The sequence below is a fragment of the Benincasa hispida genome, chromosome 6 (assembly GCF_027475165.1).
Source record: "Benincasa hispida cultivar pf3 chromosome 6, pf3_genome.v1.1, whole genome shotgun sequence".
In the NCBI taxonomy this organism is placed as follows: Eukaryota; Viridiplantae; Streptophyta; class Magnoliopsida; order Cucurbitales; family Cucurbitaceae; genus Benincasa; species Benincasa hispida.
Genome location: NC_143483.1, coordinates 1,573,018 through 1,593,437, shown reverse-complemented (window position 1 = coordinate 1,593,437; position 20,420 = coordinate 1,573,018). Strand labels below are relative to the sequence as shown.

Here is a 20,420-nt window from a genome sequence, read left to right as displayed (position 1 = left end):
AACTTAAATTTTAGACTTCATCTCCATTCCATAGTTCTTTGTCTATGAATTTTGTTAAAGAAATATAATGAAATCAACTTATACAATGTTTGTTGTAACCGTTTCACTTGAAAAAAATTTCTATATAAATACATATGTAGCCAGATACTAAATAGATGTACTGAAAAATACAAAAAAAAAAAAAAAAAAAAAACTAGCTAAACTCATCTGTAGTTCTCCAAGAAAATCTCCAAGACTTGAATACAACTCCTCCGTGGATGTAGGCATATTGAGCCCGAACCACGTTAAAAATTTTATGTCTTCCTTCTTCTCTTCTTCGATTATTCTTCTTGTATTGTCTTTGATCTTCATCTTCATCAGCTCTCCCAAGTAAATCCGGTAACATTTTCCAATTGGTTCTCTCCATTTCTCTTGAGCACTCTGAAACAAAACGAAAGAAATTGGAGTAGCCATTCAAGACTTCAGATCAGTGAAGTGCAAGACTCTAATCTTGGCCATCAACGTGTAGGGCAGGAGATTGTTTCACACGGATTGTGCTTTCAACACATTGTTTTTTAATCAGCTGACATTTCATTAAAGACCAATTAGTTATCTTTACTTGGGCCTCCAGTTTTCCACACAAAAAGCCCACATTGTTTCAATATCAACCCAACAAAGTGGTATCAGAGCCTGCAAGAAATCTTCAAGATCAGTCAAGAACCAAAGAAAGAAGATCTTGGAGCATTCAGAATCTTAAAGAAAACTAAAGATGGCAGTAACAAGATATGACATTGAGAAATTTGATGGGAAAGGAGATTTTAGCTTGTGGAAAGCCAAGATTAAGGCGATTTTGGGGCAACAAAGGGCCCACAAAGCCTTGAAGACCCAACTAAATTACCTACCACTGCAATAGAAGAAGAAAGGGAGAATATGGAGCTAATTGCAAATGGTACTTTGGTCCTAAACCTATCAGACAGTGTACTAAGACAGGTCATTGATCAATAAACAGCCTTCAAGATGTGGACTAAGTTGAATGAATTTTATGAAACAAAGAACTTGTTGAACAACTCTTCTTGAGAGAAAGTTTTCTCTCATTCAAGATGAGCTCCTCAAAGACACTAACAAAAAAGCTTGATGAATTTAAAAGAATTACAACAAAGTTTAAGACTCAAGGTGAAGAGATTGGGGCTGACAATGAAGCTTTTGTGCTTCTTAATTCACTTCCAGACTCTTACAAGGATGTTAAGACAACTTTAAATTATGGAAGAGGTTCAATATCAACTGATATAATCATTTCAGCTCTAAAGATCGGAGAAATGGAGCTTCTAACCAACAAAAGAGAAACCCAGTGTTGAGGATATTTAAAGGGAAAACTAAGCAAAACAATAAAGAAAAAGGCAAGCACAATTCTACAGAAGAAGGTAAAGAAAAATCCAAGGTTAGATGCAAGTATTGTAAGAAGTTGGGGCATCTAATCAAGGATTGCAGAACCTTGAAATTGAAAAATGAACAGAAGAACAAACAACAACAACCACAACCACAACAGAAAGGCCAGTCAAGTCAATCAGTCTGGGAGGACTCTTTTTTCTATTCAGATGCCCTAGCTACATCAAATCAAAGGGCTGATGATGTTGGACCAGCTAAGAACTTAGATTGGGTTCTAGACTTAGGGTGTTCTTTTCATATGACAACTCACAAAGACTGGTTCAGCACATATAAAGATCTGGATGGAGGTTCAGTATACATGGGTAACAATAACTCATGTCCAGTGATTGGAATTGGCTCTGTCTCACTTAAGCTAGAAGATGGGACAGTTAAATTACTAAGAAATTTTAGACATGTGCCTAAATTAAAGAGAAACTTGATTTCACTAGGCATGCTTGACTCAATAGGCTATGAATACAGAGGAAAGGAAGGCTATTATGAAGTATTGAAGAATAGTAAGCCTATTTTCAGAAGGGTAAAGATAAATGGGGTCTATGTTGTTCAAGGAGTTCAGAAAGTTCATTCAGTCCTAGTTATGACTTCTAAAGAGCCTACTAAAGGAGATCTTTGGCACAAAAGACTCTCTCGCATTAGTGTCGAAGATCTTCAAACTCTTGCCAATCAAGGAATTCTACCTAAAGGAATTCATCAAAGCCTATTCTTCTGTGAGCATTATGTGATAGGCAAAGCAACCAGGCAAAGTTTTTTCAAGGCTTAGCATACAACCAAGGCCATCCTTGATTATGTGCATTCAGACCTTTGGGGCCCTTCACCTTTTAAATCCTTAAGTGAAGCCAGGTATTTCTAGGAAATGTTGGATATTCTTCCTTAAAACTAAGGATTTGGTGTCTGAAAAGTTCACAGATTGGAATATTATGGTTGAAAAGCAAACTAACTGTCAAATAAAGTGTCTAAGGACTGATAATGGGCTTGAGTTTTGTGCAGAAGAGTTTAATGGATTATTAGACACAAGACTGTGAGGTACACACCTCAGCAAAATGGGGTGGCAGAGAGACTAAACAGAACAATCATGGAGAGAATCAGGAGTCTCTTATCAGATGCCATCCTTCCTGAGAAGTTTTAGGCTGAAGCAGCATCCTGTACAGTCTATACTCTCAACAGATGCCCTCATACCTCACTAGATCTGCTTACCCCAGAAGAAAGGTGGACCAAACATCCTCCTAACCTAAATAACCTAAGGGTGTTTGGTTGCACAGGTTTTATACACCAGAACAAGGGGAAGTTAGCTGTCCATGCAGTAAAATGTATGTTTTTGGGATTTACTAAAGGGGTGAAAGGCTTTAGATTGTTGCATCCTACTAAGAAAAAGTGTGTAACAAGCAGAGATATCATTTTAAGAGAGATAGAAATGTTTATGCAAAAGCCTTATTCAAATGATTCAGCACCACAAGGAAAGACAGATACAATTAAGGTGGAGCACTTTCTAAATCCTACTTCTAATCCCTCAAGCTCAAATTCACATACTTATCAATTGCCTCATCATGAAGAAGATGTAGAAGAGGTTGCTTTTGATCCTGAGCAAGAGGAACCAGACCTAAGAGATTATAGCTTAGCAAAAGACAGACAAAGAAGAATTATAGTGCCACCTTCAAGATATGATGATCAACTTAGCTCTAAATGCTTAAGAATAATGAGCTAGAACCTTTTACTTTTGAAGAGTCAGTGAGTTGTGCTAAAGCTAAATGTGGATAGAGGCTATGAATGAAGAGGTTGAATCTCTTTTAAAGAATGACACGTGGGAGTTGGTTCTCTTACCTAAAGGGTGCAAACCAATTGCATCCAAATGGATGTATAAATACAAAGAAGGTATTCCTAATGGTCAAGGACCTAGATATAAAGCTAGGCTGGTTGCAAAGGGATTCAATCAAAGACAAAGTGTTGACTACAATGAAATTTTTTTCCCCAGTAGTCAAGCAAAAATCTATCAGACTCATACTATCCATTGTGGCTCAACAAGACCTAGAGCTAGAGCAACTTGATGTCAAAACAGCTTTCCTACATGGCTTCCTAGATGAAACCATTTATATCAGCCAACCTAAGGGCTATGAAGTAAGTGGGAAAGAAGACCATTACTGTCTACTTAAAAGGTCTATTTATGGCCTTAAACAGTCACCTAGGTGTTGGAACAGAAGATTTAATGATTTTATACAGAAGACTGGGTTTGTTAAGAGTTCTTATGATAGTTGTGTTTATATAAACACTAAAACCTATGCTCATCCTATCTATCTACTTCTATATGTAGATGATATATTGCTATCAGGAACTACTATGAAGGACTTAAAACAAGTCAAAGACCTACTGAAATCATAATTTGAATGAAGGACATAGGCAGTGCAAACAGAATATTAGGCATTGATATAAGAAGAGAGAGAAAATCATGCAAACTATGTATTGATTAGACTCAATATTGTGAAAAACTAATCAAAAGATATCACATGACAGAAGCTAAAGCAGTCAGTACTCCAACTACACATCATTTCAAACTTTCAGCAGAGAACTCACCTAAAGAAACAGACATTAAACACCTAAAGCTAATGTCAACAATTCCATATTCCCAAACTGTGGAAAGTCTCATGTACCTAATGATTTCTACAAGGCTAGATATTGCCTATGTTACAAGTCTGGTAAGTAGGTACATGGCTAATCCGGGTAAGAGGCATTAGGAGGCAACAAAGTGGATCATGAGGTACCTTAAAGGCACTTTAAGTGCCATACTACTGTATCAAAAAGCTCTAAGCAGTGAACCAAGATTGATAGGTTATGTTGACTCTGACTACACAAGCGACTTAGATAAAAAGAGGTCCCTATCTGGTTATATCTTCCTATATGGAAGTTTTGTATTAAGTTGGAAGGCAACATTACAATCAGTGGTAGCCCTTTCTACCACTGAGGCTGAATTTATAGCATTATCAGAGGCTGTAAAGGAAGGATTATGTCTAAAAAGACTCCTATTTGATTTTAGTATTAAACAAGATACAATAATGTTATTCTGGGACAATCAAAGTACCATACATTTATCAAAACATCCACAATATCATAACCAAACTAAACACATTGATGTTAAGTATCATTTCATACGAGAACAGATAGAGAACAAGTAGAAGTTCTTAAAGTTCATACCTCTGAGAATGTCTCCGACATGTTAACCAAAGTTGTCACCCAACTTAAACTTCAGAAGTGCTTCAACATCATTGGGTTTGAGCTGAGAGACAAAGGTTGAAGAAGAAAAAAGTTAGCAAATGAGGAGTTGGAAGAAACTTATTGAAGTTAATTTCAAGGTGGAGATTGTTAAAGAAATATGATGAAATCAACTTATACAATGTTCGTTGTAATCGTTGCACTTGAACAAATTTCTGTATAAATACATATGTAGCTAGATACTAAATAGATGTACTAAAAATACAAAAAAAAAAAAAAAAGAAAAAGAAAAAAACTAGCTAAACTCATCTGTAGTTCTCCAAGAAATTCTCCAAGACTTGAATACAGCTTCTCCGTGGATGTAGGCATATGGAGGCCGAACCACGTTAAAAATTTTGTGTCTTCCTTCTTCTCTTCTTCGATTATTCTTCTTGTATTGTCTTTGATCTTAATCTTCATCAGCTCTTCCAAGCAAATCCAGCAACATTTCCCCATCGGTTCTCTCCTTTTCTCTTGAGCACTCTGAAACAAAATGAAAGAAATTGGAGTAGTCATTCAAGACTTCAGATCAGTGAAGTGCAAGACTCTAATCTTGGCCGTCAACGTGTAGGGCAAGAGATTGTTTCACACGGATTGTGCTTTCAGCACATTATTTTTTAATCAGCTGGTATTTCATTAAAGACCAATTGGTTTTCTTTACTTGGGCCTCGAGTTTTCTACACAAAAAACCCACATTGTTTCAATATCAGCCCAACAAATTTGGCATCAGAGCCTCTTTTCTTTCTTTTCTTTTTTTTTTTTTCTTTTACAAGTTCTCTCTTCCCTAGATTATAAATTTATCGTTGTTGTCATATATGAAGGTTGAATGTGTTTTCCTTGTCTTTATTTTGGCGTCTGTTAAAGAATTGATTGTGGCTATATTTATTTAAGGTTGGTTGTCGTTTGATATCATAATTGTTTTGCTGGTTGTCTCTGGAAATATCTTATAGAATCTCGGAATGTTCATCTTGCAGATTTTTTTCCTTATCTGGAAAATTATGCGTTATTATCCCCCTTGGATTTTTTTCCTTATTTATGCGTTGCAAATCCTGGATAGGGATGTTTTCCTTTTTTTTCCTTTGTTGTTATGTAAGAATAAGTAGTTTTCTTACGAGGGTTGTTGATTTAAGTCCTCAAATTGAAGTCTTTGTTTTGGTGTGTGGTCGTACGACATGATCGTCTATCAATCTTAAAGATTGTTAAGCAAGGAGCTCTATAGACAGTATCTGTCAATGTCTATAACTGATAGATAGTAACGTTTTGCTATATTTGTAAATATTTCCACATTCCATTTAAACAATTACCCTTCTTTTTTTAAGAAAAAAGATAAACTAATAAAAACATTTAAAAAATAAACTAAAGGTCTGTTTGGAATGATTAGAGAAAAAAAGTATTTTAGAAAAATCATTTTTATTTAAACTCTTTTCATCAAGACTATTTAAAATATATTTTGAAAGTGCTTCTAATACTATTTTCAATTGTTTCTAACACTTTAATTTTTTTTTCAAAATGACAGGTTTAAAATTGACGACTAAAAAAAATTAAACCAAACACTTTAAATCATAAATTTCCCGTCTTATCCCCTTCCAACACTCCCTACACCACTTGCACGTGGTTTAAATTTGGAAGTGTTTAATGATGGATAGTACAAATTTTTATTATTAAGTTTCATTTTAAATGTTTTTTTAATAAATAAAGAAAATATGAGATTTAACAAATGCCCACCACTTGTTTTTGTTTAATTTGTCCCACAAACCTATCTTCAGTGCATAGAGAAATTTATGGAATAAACTTTGATGAAGGGAAATGCTTAATCTTAGACACCAATAGATTGGTAAAGTTTTGACAAGTAGCACAAAGCTTTTTTTTTTTTTTTTTTTTTTAAAAAAAAAAAAAAGAGGACAAGTAGCATAATTAGTTATGAATAATGGGAGCAATGGAGAAAGCTAATAATAGAAACTTTTGCATGGTTGTTTGATATCTCCCTTACTTTATAAATACTTCAAAATGAAGATAGAATATTCACACTTTCCAAAAATACTCACAAAGAGATCAGAAAAGAATATAAGAAAGAAGAAGAACAAGATGAGTACGATGTTGAACTTGATGACTCTAACCGTCATACTATTATATGTTTCTAAAACGAAAGGCCAATCTAGTGATACTATTTTTGATGTGACAAAGTATGGTGCTGTTCCTAATGGTGATATAACTCAGGTAAAAATCAAATGTTTAGACCCGTTTGATAACTATTTGATTTTTTTTTAAAAAAAAATTAAACTTACAAACGCTTGTTTGACCTATTGATTTCTTTGTTTTATTGTTTACCTTTTAGGAGTGTTTTTAAAATATAAGTATTTTTTTTTTGAAAAGTAATAACTTACTTTTATTTTTGAAATTTTACTTAGAATTCAATTGTTTACTTAACAATGATAAAAGGCATGGCAAGAAAAGTGTAAGAAAGTAGAAATTTTTTTAAAAAGACAAAAAAAAAAAAAATCAAATGATTATAGAAATAGAGCTTTAATATATCAATGTTTGAGAGAGAAAAAACACTCTACATGTGACATTTCATCCTAATTATATTTTAAATAGGCCCTAACAAATGCATGGAAGGATGCTTGTGCATCAAAGAGTCAAAGTACAGTAATTATTCCAAACGCGGGTTACAAGTTAAGTGCGATCCAGTTAGTAGGCCCTTGCAATAGTTCAATCGGAATTCAACTCCAAGGGACATTGCAAGCACCAATAGATCTGACAGGTGAAGATTGGGTTCATTTCAAATATATCGATCATTTTTCATTGACAAGTGGTGGAGTTTTTGACGGACAAGGAAAACAAGCTTGGGAAAGCAATGATTGTGATAAAAACCCTAATTGCGCAAGAATTCCCATGGTAAGTACATTTAAATTATCTAATCAACAATTTTAGTAGCTTTCTCATTTCCAGCGTCTATATCAATCCAATTGCAATCTATATTGTGATTAGAATTTTAATTATATCAAACTAAACATTCATGTATAGTTCTTTTTTTCAACTAAATATGTACGTTTATTTTATTATTATAATATATATTTTTATTTTGGGAATATGCAGAGTTTGAAGTTTAGTTTTATCACAAACTCAATTGTGAGTGACATAACCTCTAAAGATAGCAAGAACTTTCATGTCCAAGTATTGGGTTGTAATAACCTTACGCTCCAAAATGTAAATATAAATGCACCAGAAAATAGTATTAACACTGATGGAATCCACATTGGACGTTCTATTGGAATTAATATCATCAATTCAAACATTGGCACTGGAGATGATTGTATCTCACTTGGAGATGGAAGCAAAAAAGTAACAATTACCAATGTGACTTGTGGGCCTGGACATGGTATCAGTGTAGGAAGTTTAGGAAGGTATGCTGTTGAAGAACCAGTTGAGGGACTTCAAGTTAAGAATTGTACATTAATGAATACATCAAATGGTTTGAGAATTAAAACATGGCCAGCTTCTCCTTCTGCTGGAACAGCTTCTGATATGCATTATGAAGATATAATTATGGTCAATGTCAGCAATCCCATTCTCATAGATCAAGAATATTGTCCATACAACAAATGTAATAAGGAGGTAATGTAGTTATGAGACTTTTTACTTTTGACGATTTTCCCTCAGTTGAAGTATTTCAATCAAAATCAAGTAACCATGGTTTCTTTCTTGCTTTTCAGATTCCATCTAAAGTGAAGATTAATAAGGTTAGTTTCAAGAATATTAGAGGTACTTCTGGTAATGCAATCGCAGTAAAGCTTATTTGTAGTTCTAGTATTCCATGTGAAACTGTGGAGCTAGCTGACATCGACCTCACTTACAATGGACGCGAAGGCCCTATTTCATCTCAATGTGCAAATGTGAAACCCATTGTTTCTGGGAAGCAAAACCCTCCTACTTGTTCTTCTCTTGCTCCCAATTCTTCGCCACCAGCTTAAGCTATTTCTACAATGATCCATTTAATACAAAAATTTTGAATGTTATTTTCTTTACATATATACTAAGGAAGTTTGTTTGTTAAAGAGAGAGAGAATTTTGTATTTGCATATTGTTTTAGCACTCAAGTTCTTATACAAAAAACTTGGAGTGAACATATCCTATTTTGAATTTTTTAAATGAAGACATTTCTTTCCTTTTAAGTATTCTTTTGGTTTATTAGTTATACCAAATAATCTTGTAACTCAAATTTTTCTCACAAAATCCTGGGATAACATGGATGCATTCCATATATTTTGTAGGGTATTTTTTATAACAAATAATTGGCGTTCTTTTTCTTTATTTTTCTCTTTAACGTCGATTCTTTTTGGTACTTAAAAAATCGAATTTTGTTTAGTTATCAATGAATTTTTAGGATAAATTCTAGAAATTTTTAAATCTATTCTTATCGCATACTACTTAATCTATCTATGCTTAAAAGATCTGTAGGATATTTGCACTAGATTTAGTCGGCCAGACATAGTTAAGTATTGGTCTTGTTTGTATAATGTGTACCCACATATCTCGCATAAACGTTTTTGAAATTTCACAACATCAATAGATAAAACATTAAACCGTGGGACAACTTTGGTTTTGGTTAGAAGAATCTCAAGAGAAGATTATTCTTTTCAAAATAAAACAAGGGCAAAGTTAAAATTTTGTGACTATAAGGGTGGCAAGAAGAAATTATGTCCAATTACCAATCTTTCACCACAAAAGGGTCAACAAATAACCAAATTAACAATATCCTACATTTTCATATGTTTTTGTCAACCGAAGTTTACTTTACATTTCATCCTGGTAAGTAATTTGATTAAATGAGATTTAAGAAAAATTATTGATTGGAGTTAATTTTTGGATTCAATTGGGTTAATTGAAATGTTGGCCGAAATCTAATTTGGGATAAATTAGATTTGAAGATTGTTAAATGAGATTTATTTATTTATTATTATTATTATTTAAGAGAACAATTAGCATAATTAGTTATGAATAATTGGAGCAATGGAGCAAGCTAATAATAGAAACTTCTGAATGGTGTGTGATTTCTCCCTTAGTTTATAAATACTTTAAAATGAAGATAGAACATTCAAACACTTTCAAAAAATACTCACAAACAGATCAGAAAAGAATACAAGGAAGAAGCAGAACAAGATGAGTACCAACAAGTTGAACTTGGTGACTCTAACCTTCATACTATTATATGTTTCTATTATGAAAGTTCAATCTAATGATGCTATTTTTGATGTGACAAAGTATGGTGTTATACTTAATGGTGATATAACTCAGGTAAAAACCAAATGTTTAGATCTATTTGATAACTATTTGATTTTTTTTTTTTAAAAAATGTAAGCTTACAAACACTAGTTTCATCTATTGATTTCTTTATTATCTTGTTTATCTTTTAGGATTGTTTTTAAAGTATGAGTAATTTTTTTTTTTTTTTTGAAAAGTAATAACTTACTTTTGTTTTGGAAATTATACTTAGAATTCCATTGTTTACTTAATAGCGATAAAAGCTATGAAAGTAAAAGTGTAAGAAAACCATAACAATTTTTAAGAAGACAAAAAAAATAAATTATTATAAAAACGAATATTTAATATATCAATGTTCAAGAGGGAAAAAACACCCTACATGTGATATATCATGCCTAATTATATTTTAAATAGGCCCTAACAAATGCATGGAAGGATGCTTGTGCATCAACAAGTCAAAGTACAGTAATTATTCCAAACGGGAGTTACAAGTTAAGTGCGATCCAGTTAGTAGGCCCTTACAATAGTTCAATCAGAATTCAATTCCAAGGGACATTGCAAGCACCAACAGATCTGACAGGTGAAGATTGGGTTCATTTTAAATATATCGATCATTTTTCATTAACAAGTGGTGGAATTTTTGACGGACAAAGAAAACAAGCTTGGGAAAGCAATGATTGTGACAAAAACCCTAATTGCGCAAGAATTTCCATGGTAAGTATATTTAAATTATCTAATTAACAATTTTAGTGGCTTTCTCATTTTTAGTGTATATATCAATCGAATTACGTTATATATTGTGATTAGAATTTTAACTGTATCAAACTAAACATTCATATATAGTTTTTTTTCATGTTTATTTTATTATTATTAATATATATATATATATATTTTGGTAATATGCAGAGTTTAATGTTCAGTTTTATCAAAAACTCAATTGTGAGTGACATAACTTCTAAAGATAGCAAGAACTTTCATGTCCAAGTATTGGGTTGTAATAACCTTACCCTTCAAAATGTAAATATAAATGCACCAGGCAGTAGTATTAACACTGATGGAATTCACATTGGACGTTCTATTGGAATTAATATCATTAATACAAACATTGGCACTGGAGACGATTGTATCTCCTTGGAGACGGAAGCAAAGAAGTAACCATTACTAATGTGACTTGTGGGCCTAGACATGGTATTAGTGTAGGAAGTTTAGGAAGATATGTTGTTGAAGAACCAGTTGAGGGAATTCGAGTTAAGAATTGTACATTGATGAATACACAAATGGCTTGAGAATTAAAACATGGCCAGCTTCTCCCTTTGCTGGAACAACTTCTGATATGCGTTACGAAGATATAATTATGGTCAATGTCAGTAATCTCATTCTCATAGATCAAGAATATTGTCCGTACAACAAATGTAATAAGGAGGTATGTAATTATGAGACTTTTTTTCCCCTCAATTTGAATTATCTCAGTCAAAACTCAAGTAACCATGCTTTATTTCTTACTTTTCAGATTCCATCTAAAGTCAAGATTAGTAAAGTTAGTTTCAAGAATATTAGAGGTACTTCTAGTAATGCACTTGCAGTAAAACTTGTTTGTAGTTCTAGTGTTCCATGTAAAACTGTAGAGCTAGCTGACATTGGCCTTACTTACAATGGAAGAGAAGGTCTTATTTCATCTCAATGTGCAAATGTGAAGCCTATTATTTCTGGAAAGCAAAATCCTCCGGCCTGTTCTTCCCTTGCTCCCAATTCTTCACCACCAGCTTAGGCTATTTCTACAAAGATGACCATTGAATACAATTTTTTTAATGTTATTTATTTATTTATTAGTCTATATGATGTAAGAGAATTTTGTTGGTTAAAAAAGCAGAGAATTTTGTATGTGCACATTGTTTAAGCACTCAAATTCTATAGAATAAACTTGGAGAGAACGTAGGCTTTCCATCTTTTGAATTTTTAAATGAAGAGACATTTCTTCCTTCAATATTCGTTTATCAATTATACCAAACAATCTTGTAACTAAAATTTTTGTCCTACAATGTTATCCTGGATAACATGGATGCATTTCATATATTTTTTAGGGTATTTTTTTTAATAACTAATTGGTGCTCTTTCCCTTTGTTGTTGTTGTTGTTGTTTTTTTTTTTTTTTTTTTTCATTTAAAATGTCATTTTTTAACTTAAAAGGTTGAATTTGTTATCAATAGATTTTTTAGAATAAAATTCTAGAACTTTTTTAAATCTAAAATCCGTTTTTAGAATCGTTCACTGTTAATTCTCATGGCATACTATTTAACCCATCTATGTTTCGAAAGATTGGTAGGTATTGGGTGCAAATCTTATTGCATAGTTAGGTATTGGGATTTGTTTGTGCAAATCCCTCATAAATTTTTTTAATTCTTTTTTTTTTTTTTTTTCTTGTCGTTGATAAACAATCTTGGAACTTCTTACTGAAGTGTGAATATTTTTAAATATTTTTTTATATTTAAAAAAGTCCCATAATTTTATCTCTTTACAATTTTTGTTTTACTTCTCTACTGTTTTCATAAGTACAGCACACAATTAATGGATAAAACATTAGAACTCTTTGGTAATCATTTTGTTTTTTGTTTTTTATTTTTGAAAATTAAGTATATTCACTCTGCATCTTTCTTAATTATGATAGTTGAATTCTTAGTCAAATTTCAAAAACAAAAATAAATATTTAAAAGGAATAGATCTTGATGTGGAAATAGTGTCTATACCTTAATTTTAAAAAAATAAAAATAAAAAATCAAACGATTATTAAATAGAACGTAAATTAGGGGACAAACTTTCGTTGTGGTTATGCTAAAATATGAGAAAAAATTTCAAAATAAAATAAGGGCAAAGTTGAAATTTTGTGTCTATAAAACGTTTGGGCGTCTTCATATGGGGTGGCAAGAAAAATTTATATCCAATTTACCATCTTTCACCACAAAAGGGTCAACAAAGAACCAAATCTCCGTAATGCCCTAAATTGAAGTCTACCTTGAATTTCAACTTGCTTAAGTAATTTGATTAAATTAGATTCAAGGAAAATTATAGATTAGAATTAATTTTTGGATTGCTCACTTTGTTATAACCTTGAATTCTCTATTAGGATGGACACGAGTCGATTAGACCAAACGTGATTTTGTGGATAATTTTACTAATTACTGAAATTTTAATTCCATATAAGTGGTTGTTTTGATAACGATATCTGGATCTGAAGTGTTTGATAAAATTGTGTGTGTTAATGATTATTGTAATGCTTAATGTTAGATACTCGATGCATGTGAAAGCAAATTTATCATCATATTACTAATTCTCCACAATCAATACGAGCAAAAGAAAATTTATTTTGGTGTGCGGCCATGTGATTATATTATGTGAGTTAGAGGGACCTAATGCATAGTTGTGTGTCAAAAGCGTCATGACAAGTATGTCATGAAAATTGGTCATTTAAAAGGGAGGCTCGGGCTCTATCAGATGGATGCCATGGCAAAATTCAAATGTTTTCTTTTGTCTCCCTTTGTTTCATTTATTTTCCTTACGTTTTCCATGAGACCCAAAAGCAAAATTCTTTTTCTTATGTATTAAATAACGTGCTAACTAGATCTCAAATAAAGAATTTGATTCCAAGTTATCTCCTAATTAAATATGATGTATATTGTGTTAAAGTGTAGATATAATATTAAAGTTACTTTCATCCATTAACTTTAAGCTTTTGGATCAATAGGTAATTTAATATATATGAACAGTATAGTAATCTGTGGTCTTTCTAAGTAATAAAGCTAAGTCAATATTCAACGATTCCAATGTGTTACATTCAACAAGAAGTATAAATACTGATGATGGACCTTCTTAAATATCCATGAGCAAATTATGCTTACGAATAGTATACTACAATATGAGTGTTGTGCTAGAAATGCCACCTTTAGTTGTTATAGTGCAGATTGAGGATATATCAATGACTTAGAAGTGCAAGACGTTGGAAGGATTGCGATGAATAATGTAAATAACAAGGAAATAGGTGTGGGGGGCATTATTATCTTATGGGCTATTCTTTTCTCTCTCTTTTTTTAATGTGTTAAAATGATTATATAAAAAGAGCAATTATTAGTGCATTTAATTTCATGTTTCCTTTCGTTTGAAAAATAAAATAAATAATTCCTTTTTTAAATTTATTATTTAATTGGATGAAATAGAAGTTACACAATAGATGGTTGCACCTAAGTATTTTTCATGTAAAAATCTTAACTACTCATTAGATTGATTATGTATGAATGAATATGATAAAAAATGACGATCACATTCATTTTCATAGTTTTTAAAATTATTTTTTATTACTTTTTTAAAAGTAGAATTGATACAATTACTTCCTAATAAATTTTCACTTTTATTCATATGAATTAAAATTGATATTTTTTATATTTAGTATATTCCTCACACCACTAAATTCTATGTCCTAAATTTTCAAATTGTTTAGTTTATTGTCACCAATTGTTTTTTTTAAATAAATCGTATCATTTTACGTAAAAAATTACACATATGTTTCTCTTATATTTAAAAAATAATCTAGAGAAAAAAAAGTATTAAATAATCTAGAGTAAACAAAATATATTACTTTAAGTTGAAAACATAAATGATATAATATTTTAAATAATTATTCAAGAATAAAAATTATCAACAAGAAAAACCTCTGCAAATTTAGACATACTAGGTCCTATTTAATCATTATGATTAATCACAATAAATTAACATTATTTACTCAATAAGGGTACTTTTTAAGGTTTACGGCTGAAATTTACGAAATGCTAATTTATATATATCACTATAAGTTTGTGACGTGGAACGGTTGACTTTATCTTGGAGAGGAGAAAAATAGAATCACCACTAATCTTGATTTAAAGGATGTGATTGAACACTCAAAAATATGCTAAAACGGTTGTAAAGAAAGATCAAAGGTTCGGGGTCTTTTGTGTACGGAGAAGATATTAGCACCCCATAACACTAACCGAGTTTATTTTTTGTGTGTTAATTTAAAGAAAATGACATTGGTAGAAAAACATGGTTTTTATGTTGATTTTTTAATGTCCCATATTTTATTGATCACCATTAAAATAAATAATGAACAACAATCATGAATGGTCAAAGACCATTAGAAAATTTTATTTAAATTTAAGTTGGTCTTCCAAAATAAATTGATCAATTCAAGAATATTAGAGAATCAACCTAAACTTTACTTCATAAAAAGATATTAGTAAAAATTCTTTTGCAAAAACTTTTTTTTTATTATTTTAAAGGAAAATATTATTTATGAAATCAATTTTTATTTAATTGGTTCATTTTAAAGGAAAAGTATGAAAGAAAAAGAAATATAATTCAGATAGTGATGTGGGAAAGCCCAATCTAGTGATAGCATTTTTTATGTGATAAATTATGGTGCTATGCATAATGGCGATATAACTCAATAAAAACTAAATATTTTGACCTCGTTGAATAACTATTTTGATTATTATAATTTATTTTTATAATATAATTAGTTTACAAATAGAGATGTTCACGGGGTGGAGTGGGATCGGGGATGACTTTCCCGTCCCTTGTCTCCACTACCCATTTCATTCTTTATCCCCGCCAAATTCTTCACAGAGAATTCTCGAGGATCGAATTCCCAAAAAAAAATTCGTTGGGATTTTTTACAAAAAAATTAACTAAATCAGTATACCAATATTTTTTATTTAAATAGTTAAATGTCTGACTCATATGTGACAAACCTATAATTAAAGTGTTTGATTTTCACAATTTTAAAAAATTAAAATTAAAATATTATAACAATATATCATAATCTCTACTTTTATTTATATATATATATATATATAATTAACTTTATATATAATTTAGTATATATGTTATTCTAAAATTTTAATTTATATATAAAACTCTTTTATATTATAAACTCACTGTGCACAATGAGTTTTATATATATGTGTGTATATGTGAGTATATATATAAAAAATCAAAGCCTAATTTTGACCCGAATGTGATGGAAAACCCTCAATTAGATGGGGAATGAGGGAGGAAGCAAAATTTTTTTTTCCCATTGGCTGAACAAGGATAGGGATGGGGTTTATATTTTCCACCCCCGTCCTCGGCCTTGGCCTTGTCCCGTCCCGATTATATATACCTAATTTTTATTCTTCATATATAGATATAGTGTATGTGAGAAAATAAGGACAGCTTTTTAAAAATATAAATAAAAAAATGGTTACGAAAATGGAGCCTTAATATATTTTTGTTTGAGAGAGGGGAACAACATCTCACACATGATAGATCATGCCTAATTATATTTGATATTATAAACAGACTTTAACAAATGTTGCATCAACAAATCAAAGTACAATAATTATTCAAAGGCTCCTTACAAATTAAGTGCAATCGAGTTAATAAGCCCTTACAAAAGTCCAAAATTGAAATTCAACTACAAAGGATATTGCAAACACCAGTAGATTTAATAGGTGAAGGTTGGATTCATTTCAAATATATCGATAATTTTTCATTAACAAGTAGTGAATTTTTTAACAGGATGCTTGGAGAAACAATGATTGTTATAAAAACCCTAATTGTGCAAGATTTCCCACGGTAAGAACACTTAAATTATCTGATTTACAATTTAAGCGTCTTTCTCATTTCTAGTGTGTATATCAATCAAATTGTAATCTATATCGTGATTAAAATTTTAATATATCAAACCAAACATTCATAATTCTTTTTTTCAACTAAATATGTATTTTTTATTCTATTATTATTATTAATAATATTTTTCTTTTTTGAAAATATACAGAGTTTGAATTTCAACTTTATCACAATTAAATTGTGAGTGATAGAACTTTCATGTCCAAGTGTTGGGTTGTAATAACCTTACATTCAAAAATGTAAATATAGATACACCAAGAAATAGTATTAACAGAATTCACATTAGAATTCAATTGGAATTAATATAATAAATATATAAAAATATTGGTATTGGAGATGATTATATCTCACTTGGAGATGGAAGCAAAGAAGTAACAATCACCGGTGTAACATGTGGGCTTGGACATGGTATAAGTGTAGGAATTTAGGAAGGATGCTATTGAAGAACCAGTTGAGGGAATTCGAGTTAAGAATTGTACATTAAAGAATACATCAAATGGCTTGAGAATTCAAACATGGCTAGCTTGTCCCTTTGCTAGAACAACTTTCGATATGTATTATGAAGATATAATTGTGGTCAATGTCAACAATCTCATTCTCATAGATCAAGAATATTGCCCGTATAACAAATGTAATAAGGAGGTATTGTAGTTATGAAACTTTCTATTTTTGACCATTTACCCTCAATTTGAAGTATTTCAATCAATACTCAAGTAACTATCACTAGAAGGAATTATACTCACTCTTTTCTCTAGATTGTCCAAAATAATCACAATAAAGACAACTCTTTCTACCGCTAGTCATGCGTAAATATTACAAGATTAAGTTTTTTTCCCTGACATTCTTTTCAGCACATTTAATCAACAAATTTTTTAAGTACACATATAAATCATTTTTTCTCCTTCAGTATTACATTACAACCTATCATGCAGGGACTTTCTAACTAGTGGGGCCTATCAAAGTGATAACAAGAATACAAGCTAAATAATATGATTCTAAGCATGTAAGCCCTAATGTATATAGACAAAGAATTTAAGCATGCATGAAAGGTAAGAAAAAATTTTAAAAATGGTTAAAATCATGATTATTCATTTCAAACATCATTTCATACAAATAAAATCACAAGGGAGTGCATCATAGACCATCATCATAACAAACCAAACAAAGATGAACAAACATGATATAAACCATATAGATATAGTCCAAGCTCAGATGCTCAAGGACTCTAGCCAGAACACAAACATCCCCACCTCAAACTTAAAAATCTACATTATCCCTGATGTAATAAAGAAATAAAAGTATGGGATAAAATATAAGGAAAACAGAAAACTTCGTTGAAATTTTATCCAAAGGATGGCGACGATATCTGGCTCATGAAAATAATCCTCTCCAACTCCTCAGTGGGTGATAAAAATCTAAATATCAAGAAAGGTGGAAAAAATTAAGTTCAATCAAAATTAAAAATAACTTTAAAAAATCTAAATCAAGAAAGTAAATAAATTTAAAATTCTGGTTGCCTATAGGTAGCGCAACATATTTAACATCGCTATGCTCGACGAGATTCAGGCACATAAAAATTCTTGTGTTTCTTTGGTCCCTTCTTGCTTAAGTCAATATAGCTTTCAAAGGCCAACAATCGCTTCTGCATTTGAAAGGCACCAAACAAGTCTTTCTGGATTTTTAAATTTATAAAAGAAAGGGGAAATAAAATAAAATACTTAAGAACTGACTTAACTAAAAATAAAAACTCGAACTCATAAGGATGGGAAGAGCAATATTAAAAATTAAGAGAGAAACCAGAGTGAAGAACAAATGAGGATTTGTAACCTCTAACTCTATTACTTAGGATTTCTCAAGATGAAACTTAGGTTCATACTCAACCTTACATACTTGTTCTTGGCATGGCAGGGAGTATGCATCATTGTCACTATTGAATGGATACTTTGCAAGGAACTCGCCCCAGTGGTATAGATGATAGGATGCTCTTTTTCTCTTTTCAACCTCAGCATTAAGTCAATTAGCTTGGCAATGAATTCAATTGAGCTTTGCAACTCAACCTAGATCTTCTTCTGAGACTAAATATGCTCCTACTGAAACTAAAAAGAGTTTTTAGCAAGTTCAAAAATCATTTGTTTTAATGTCATACCTTGTTTGAAGCTTAAGGAATTGGCTACTCATCTTGACCTCCACAGCACATCCCAGGTCGATCCTTCTATCCATGATGGTATGCATAAGAATCACCATAAGAGAGGTACAGGCTAGGAAACTCCTATAAGGGGGAGGCATCATGCACAAAGGTACGTTGCAGCTGAGGACATGCTTTGAAAGTTTGACCTTAAAGCGAACAGACTCTACATACCTTCAAATTCTATAATTCCCTAGCAACCAAAACTCGAATAATAGAGGTACGCTAAAAAATACAACTTCTAATCTCATTAAGCTTCCTTATCTCAGCTTGTTCTCGTTGAGTGGCATACCATGCATACAATGCATAATACTGATGCAAAGCCTCATCTGCCATACTAGAACAAAGACTCAAAGAAAACAAAATCAAAGCAAAAGAAAACTTTAACTAGAAAAATAAGAAATTAATTGGCTTCCCCGGCAATGGCGTCAATTCGATGTAGGCTTTTTGGTGATGCTTCCAAAAGAATCAATCAAATAAATTTATAATTATCGATCTATACAACTTCTACAAAGGAGTGGCAATAATGGCAAGATCGGGACAATCCACAGGGAAGTACGAAGATTAGTTTCAACGAGTCAAGTTTCTAGCTAAAGAGGTAATTTGGGTGGAAGGGGGAAGGGGTTAGTGTGGCGTAGAGAATTTAGGAGAGGAAAATAAAAATGGGGAATTATAAATTGCAGAAAATAAAAGTGCAAACAAATAAAAGGAACAACCTAGCCTAGGAGATAAGATCCACCCATTTGTTCGATTGATCATAGGAACTCCCAATAGTATTGATTTTAACTTCTTATCTATGCCTAACCCAATTGATTAGAAACAGTAACCAACGATCCTAATTATCTAATTAGCTAATTGATTAGATGAAACACATCCTAATTTAAGTGGTCTAATAGCATTAAGTTTTAGAGATTACGCTAAGGTAAATTTTTTATAGGAATTGCCTAAATAGAAATTTAACATAGTTTCCTCTAGATTGATTACACGATGCTAATTATTATCGATTTACAGTTTCACAAGATAATCTAACATGTTGCTTCTTAGAGATTAATATATAATTACATGTCATGTATTATATGCCAATTTAAAGCTACTAATCACACAATTAAGAAGAGTTTGTCAAATAATCCAAGAAACATGATCAATAATCAATTTAATTAAGATGAAAACTAAAAGAACGAGAAGTATAAATCAGTTTAGTGAAGAACAAAATCTCACAATCTTCAAAAATAGGTTTTTCTCTAAGCTAGCAAAATCAAATCATCTTAGCCACAATTGAGGTCCAATGTTGATGATTACAATCTAAATGACTCAAAATATAGAAGGAAGTAGAGAGAACTCATAGAATTCAGTTGGAATGGTATCCGATTTAACCTACTTTTATAAAAATCGCCATGACGCCATAGCATTGACGGAAAGTTGCATGCTGGGAGACTTCGGAGCACTGTGCCAGTGCTCACTTGCATGAAAATGGGACATTTTGTCTTACGGCACCTCGTGCTCTAATGTAGGGGCAAAATCGTAATTTTTACCTCTTCTACTCTGGTTGACGGATTTAAGCTTCATTTTGGGTTTTTTTAGCTTTATTTTGTCAAAGGTGCACGAAACCTATAAAA

At 31.4% G+C, this 20,420-nt stretch overlaps 1 protein-coding gene and 1 pseudogene across 1 annotated transcript; both read left to right on the top strand.

Moving 5' to 3' along the window:
• The first annotated feature begins 6,747 nt into the window (after positions 1-6,747).
• Positions 6,748-8,633, top strand: LOC120079889 (exopolygalacturonase-like). The gene is made up of 4 exons (XM_090314747.1): positions 6,748-6,879; positions 7,258-7,557; positions 7,759-8,277; positions 8,376-8,633. Exons 1-4 carry the CDS (start codon positions 6,748-6,750, stop codon positions 8,631-8,633), a joined length of 1,209 nt encoding a protein of 402 aa, XP_090170873.1.
• A 1,189-nt stretch (positions 8,634-9,822) lies between these two features.
• Positions 9,823-11,692, top strand: LOC150035331 (exopolygalacturonase-like; annotated as a pseudogene).
• Positions 11,693-20,420: the final 8,728 nt, after the last annotated feature.

What these genes read in the sequence shown, in the direction of transcription:
- LOC120079889 (XM_090314747.1), top strand. Translation starts at nt 6,748, where the DNA reads ATGAGTACGATGTTGAACTTGATGACTCTAACCGTCATACTATTATAT. An exon ending in CTAATGGTGATATAACTCAG is followed by an intron (nt 6,880 to 7,257) that starts GTAAAAATCAAA and finishes TATTTTAAATAG; the next exon opens with GCCCTAACAAATGCATGGAA. An exon ending in ATTGCGCAAGAATTCCCATG is followed by an intron (nt 7,558 to 7,758) that starts GTAAGTACATTT and finishes GGGAATATGCAG; the next exon opens with AGTTTGAAGTTTAGTTTTAT.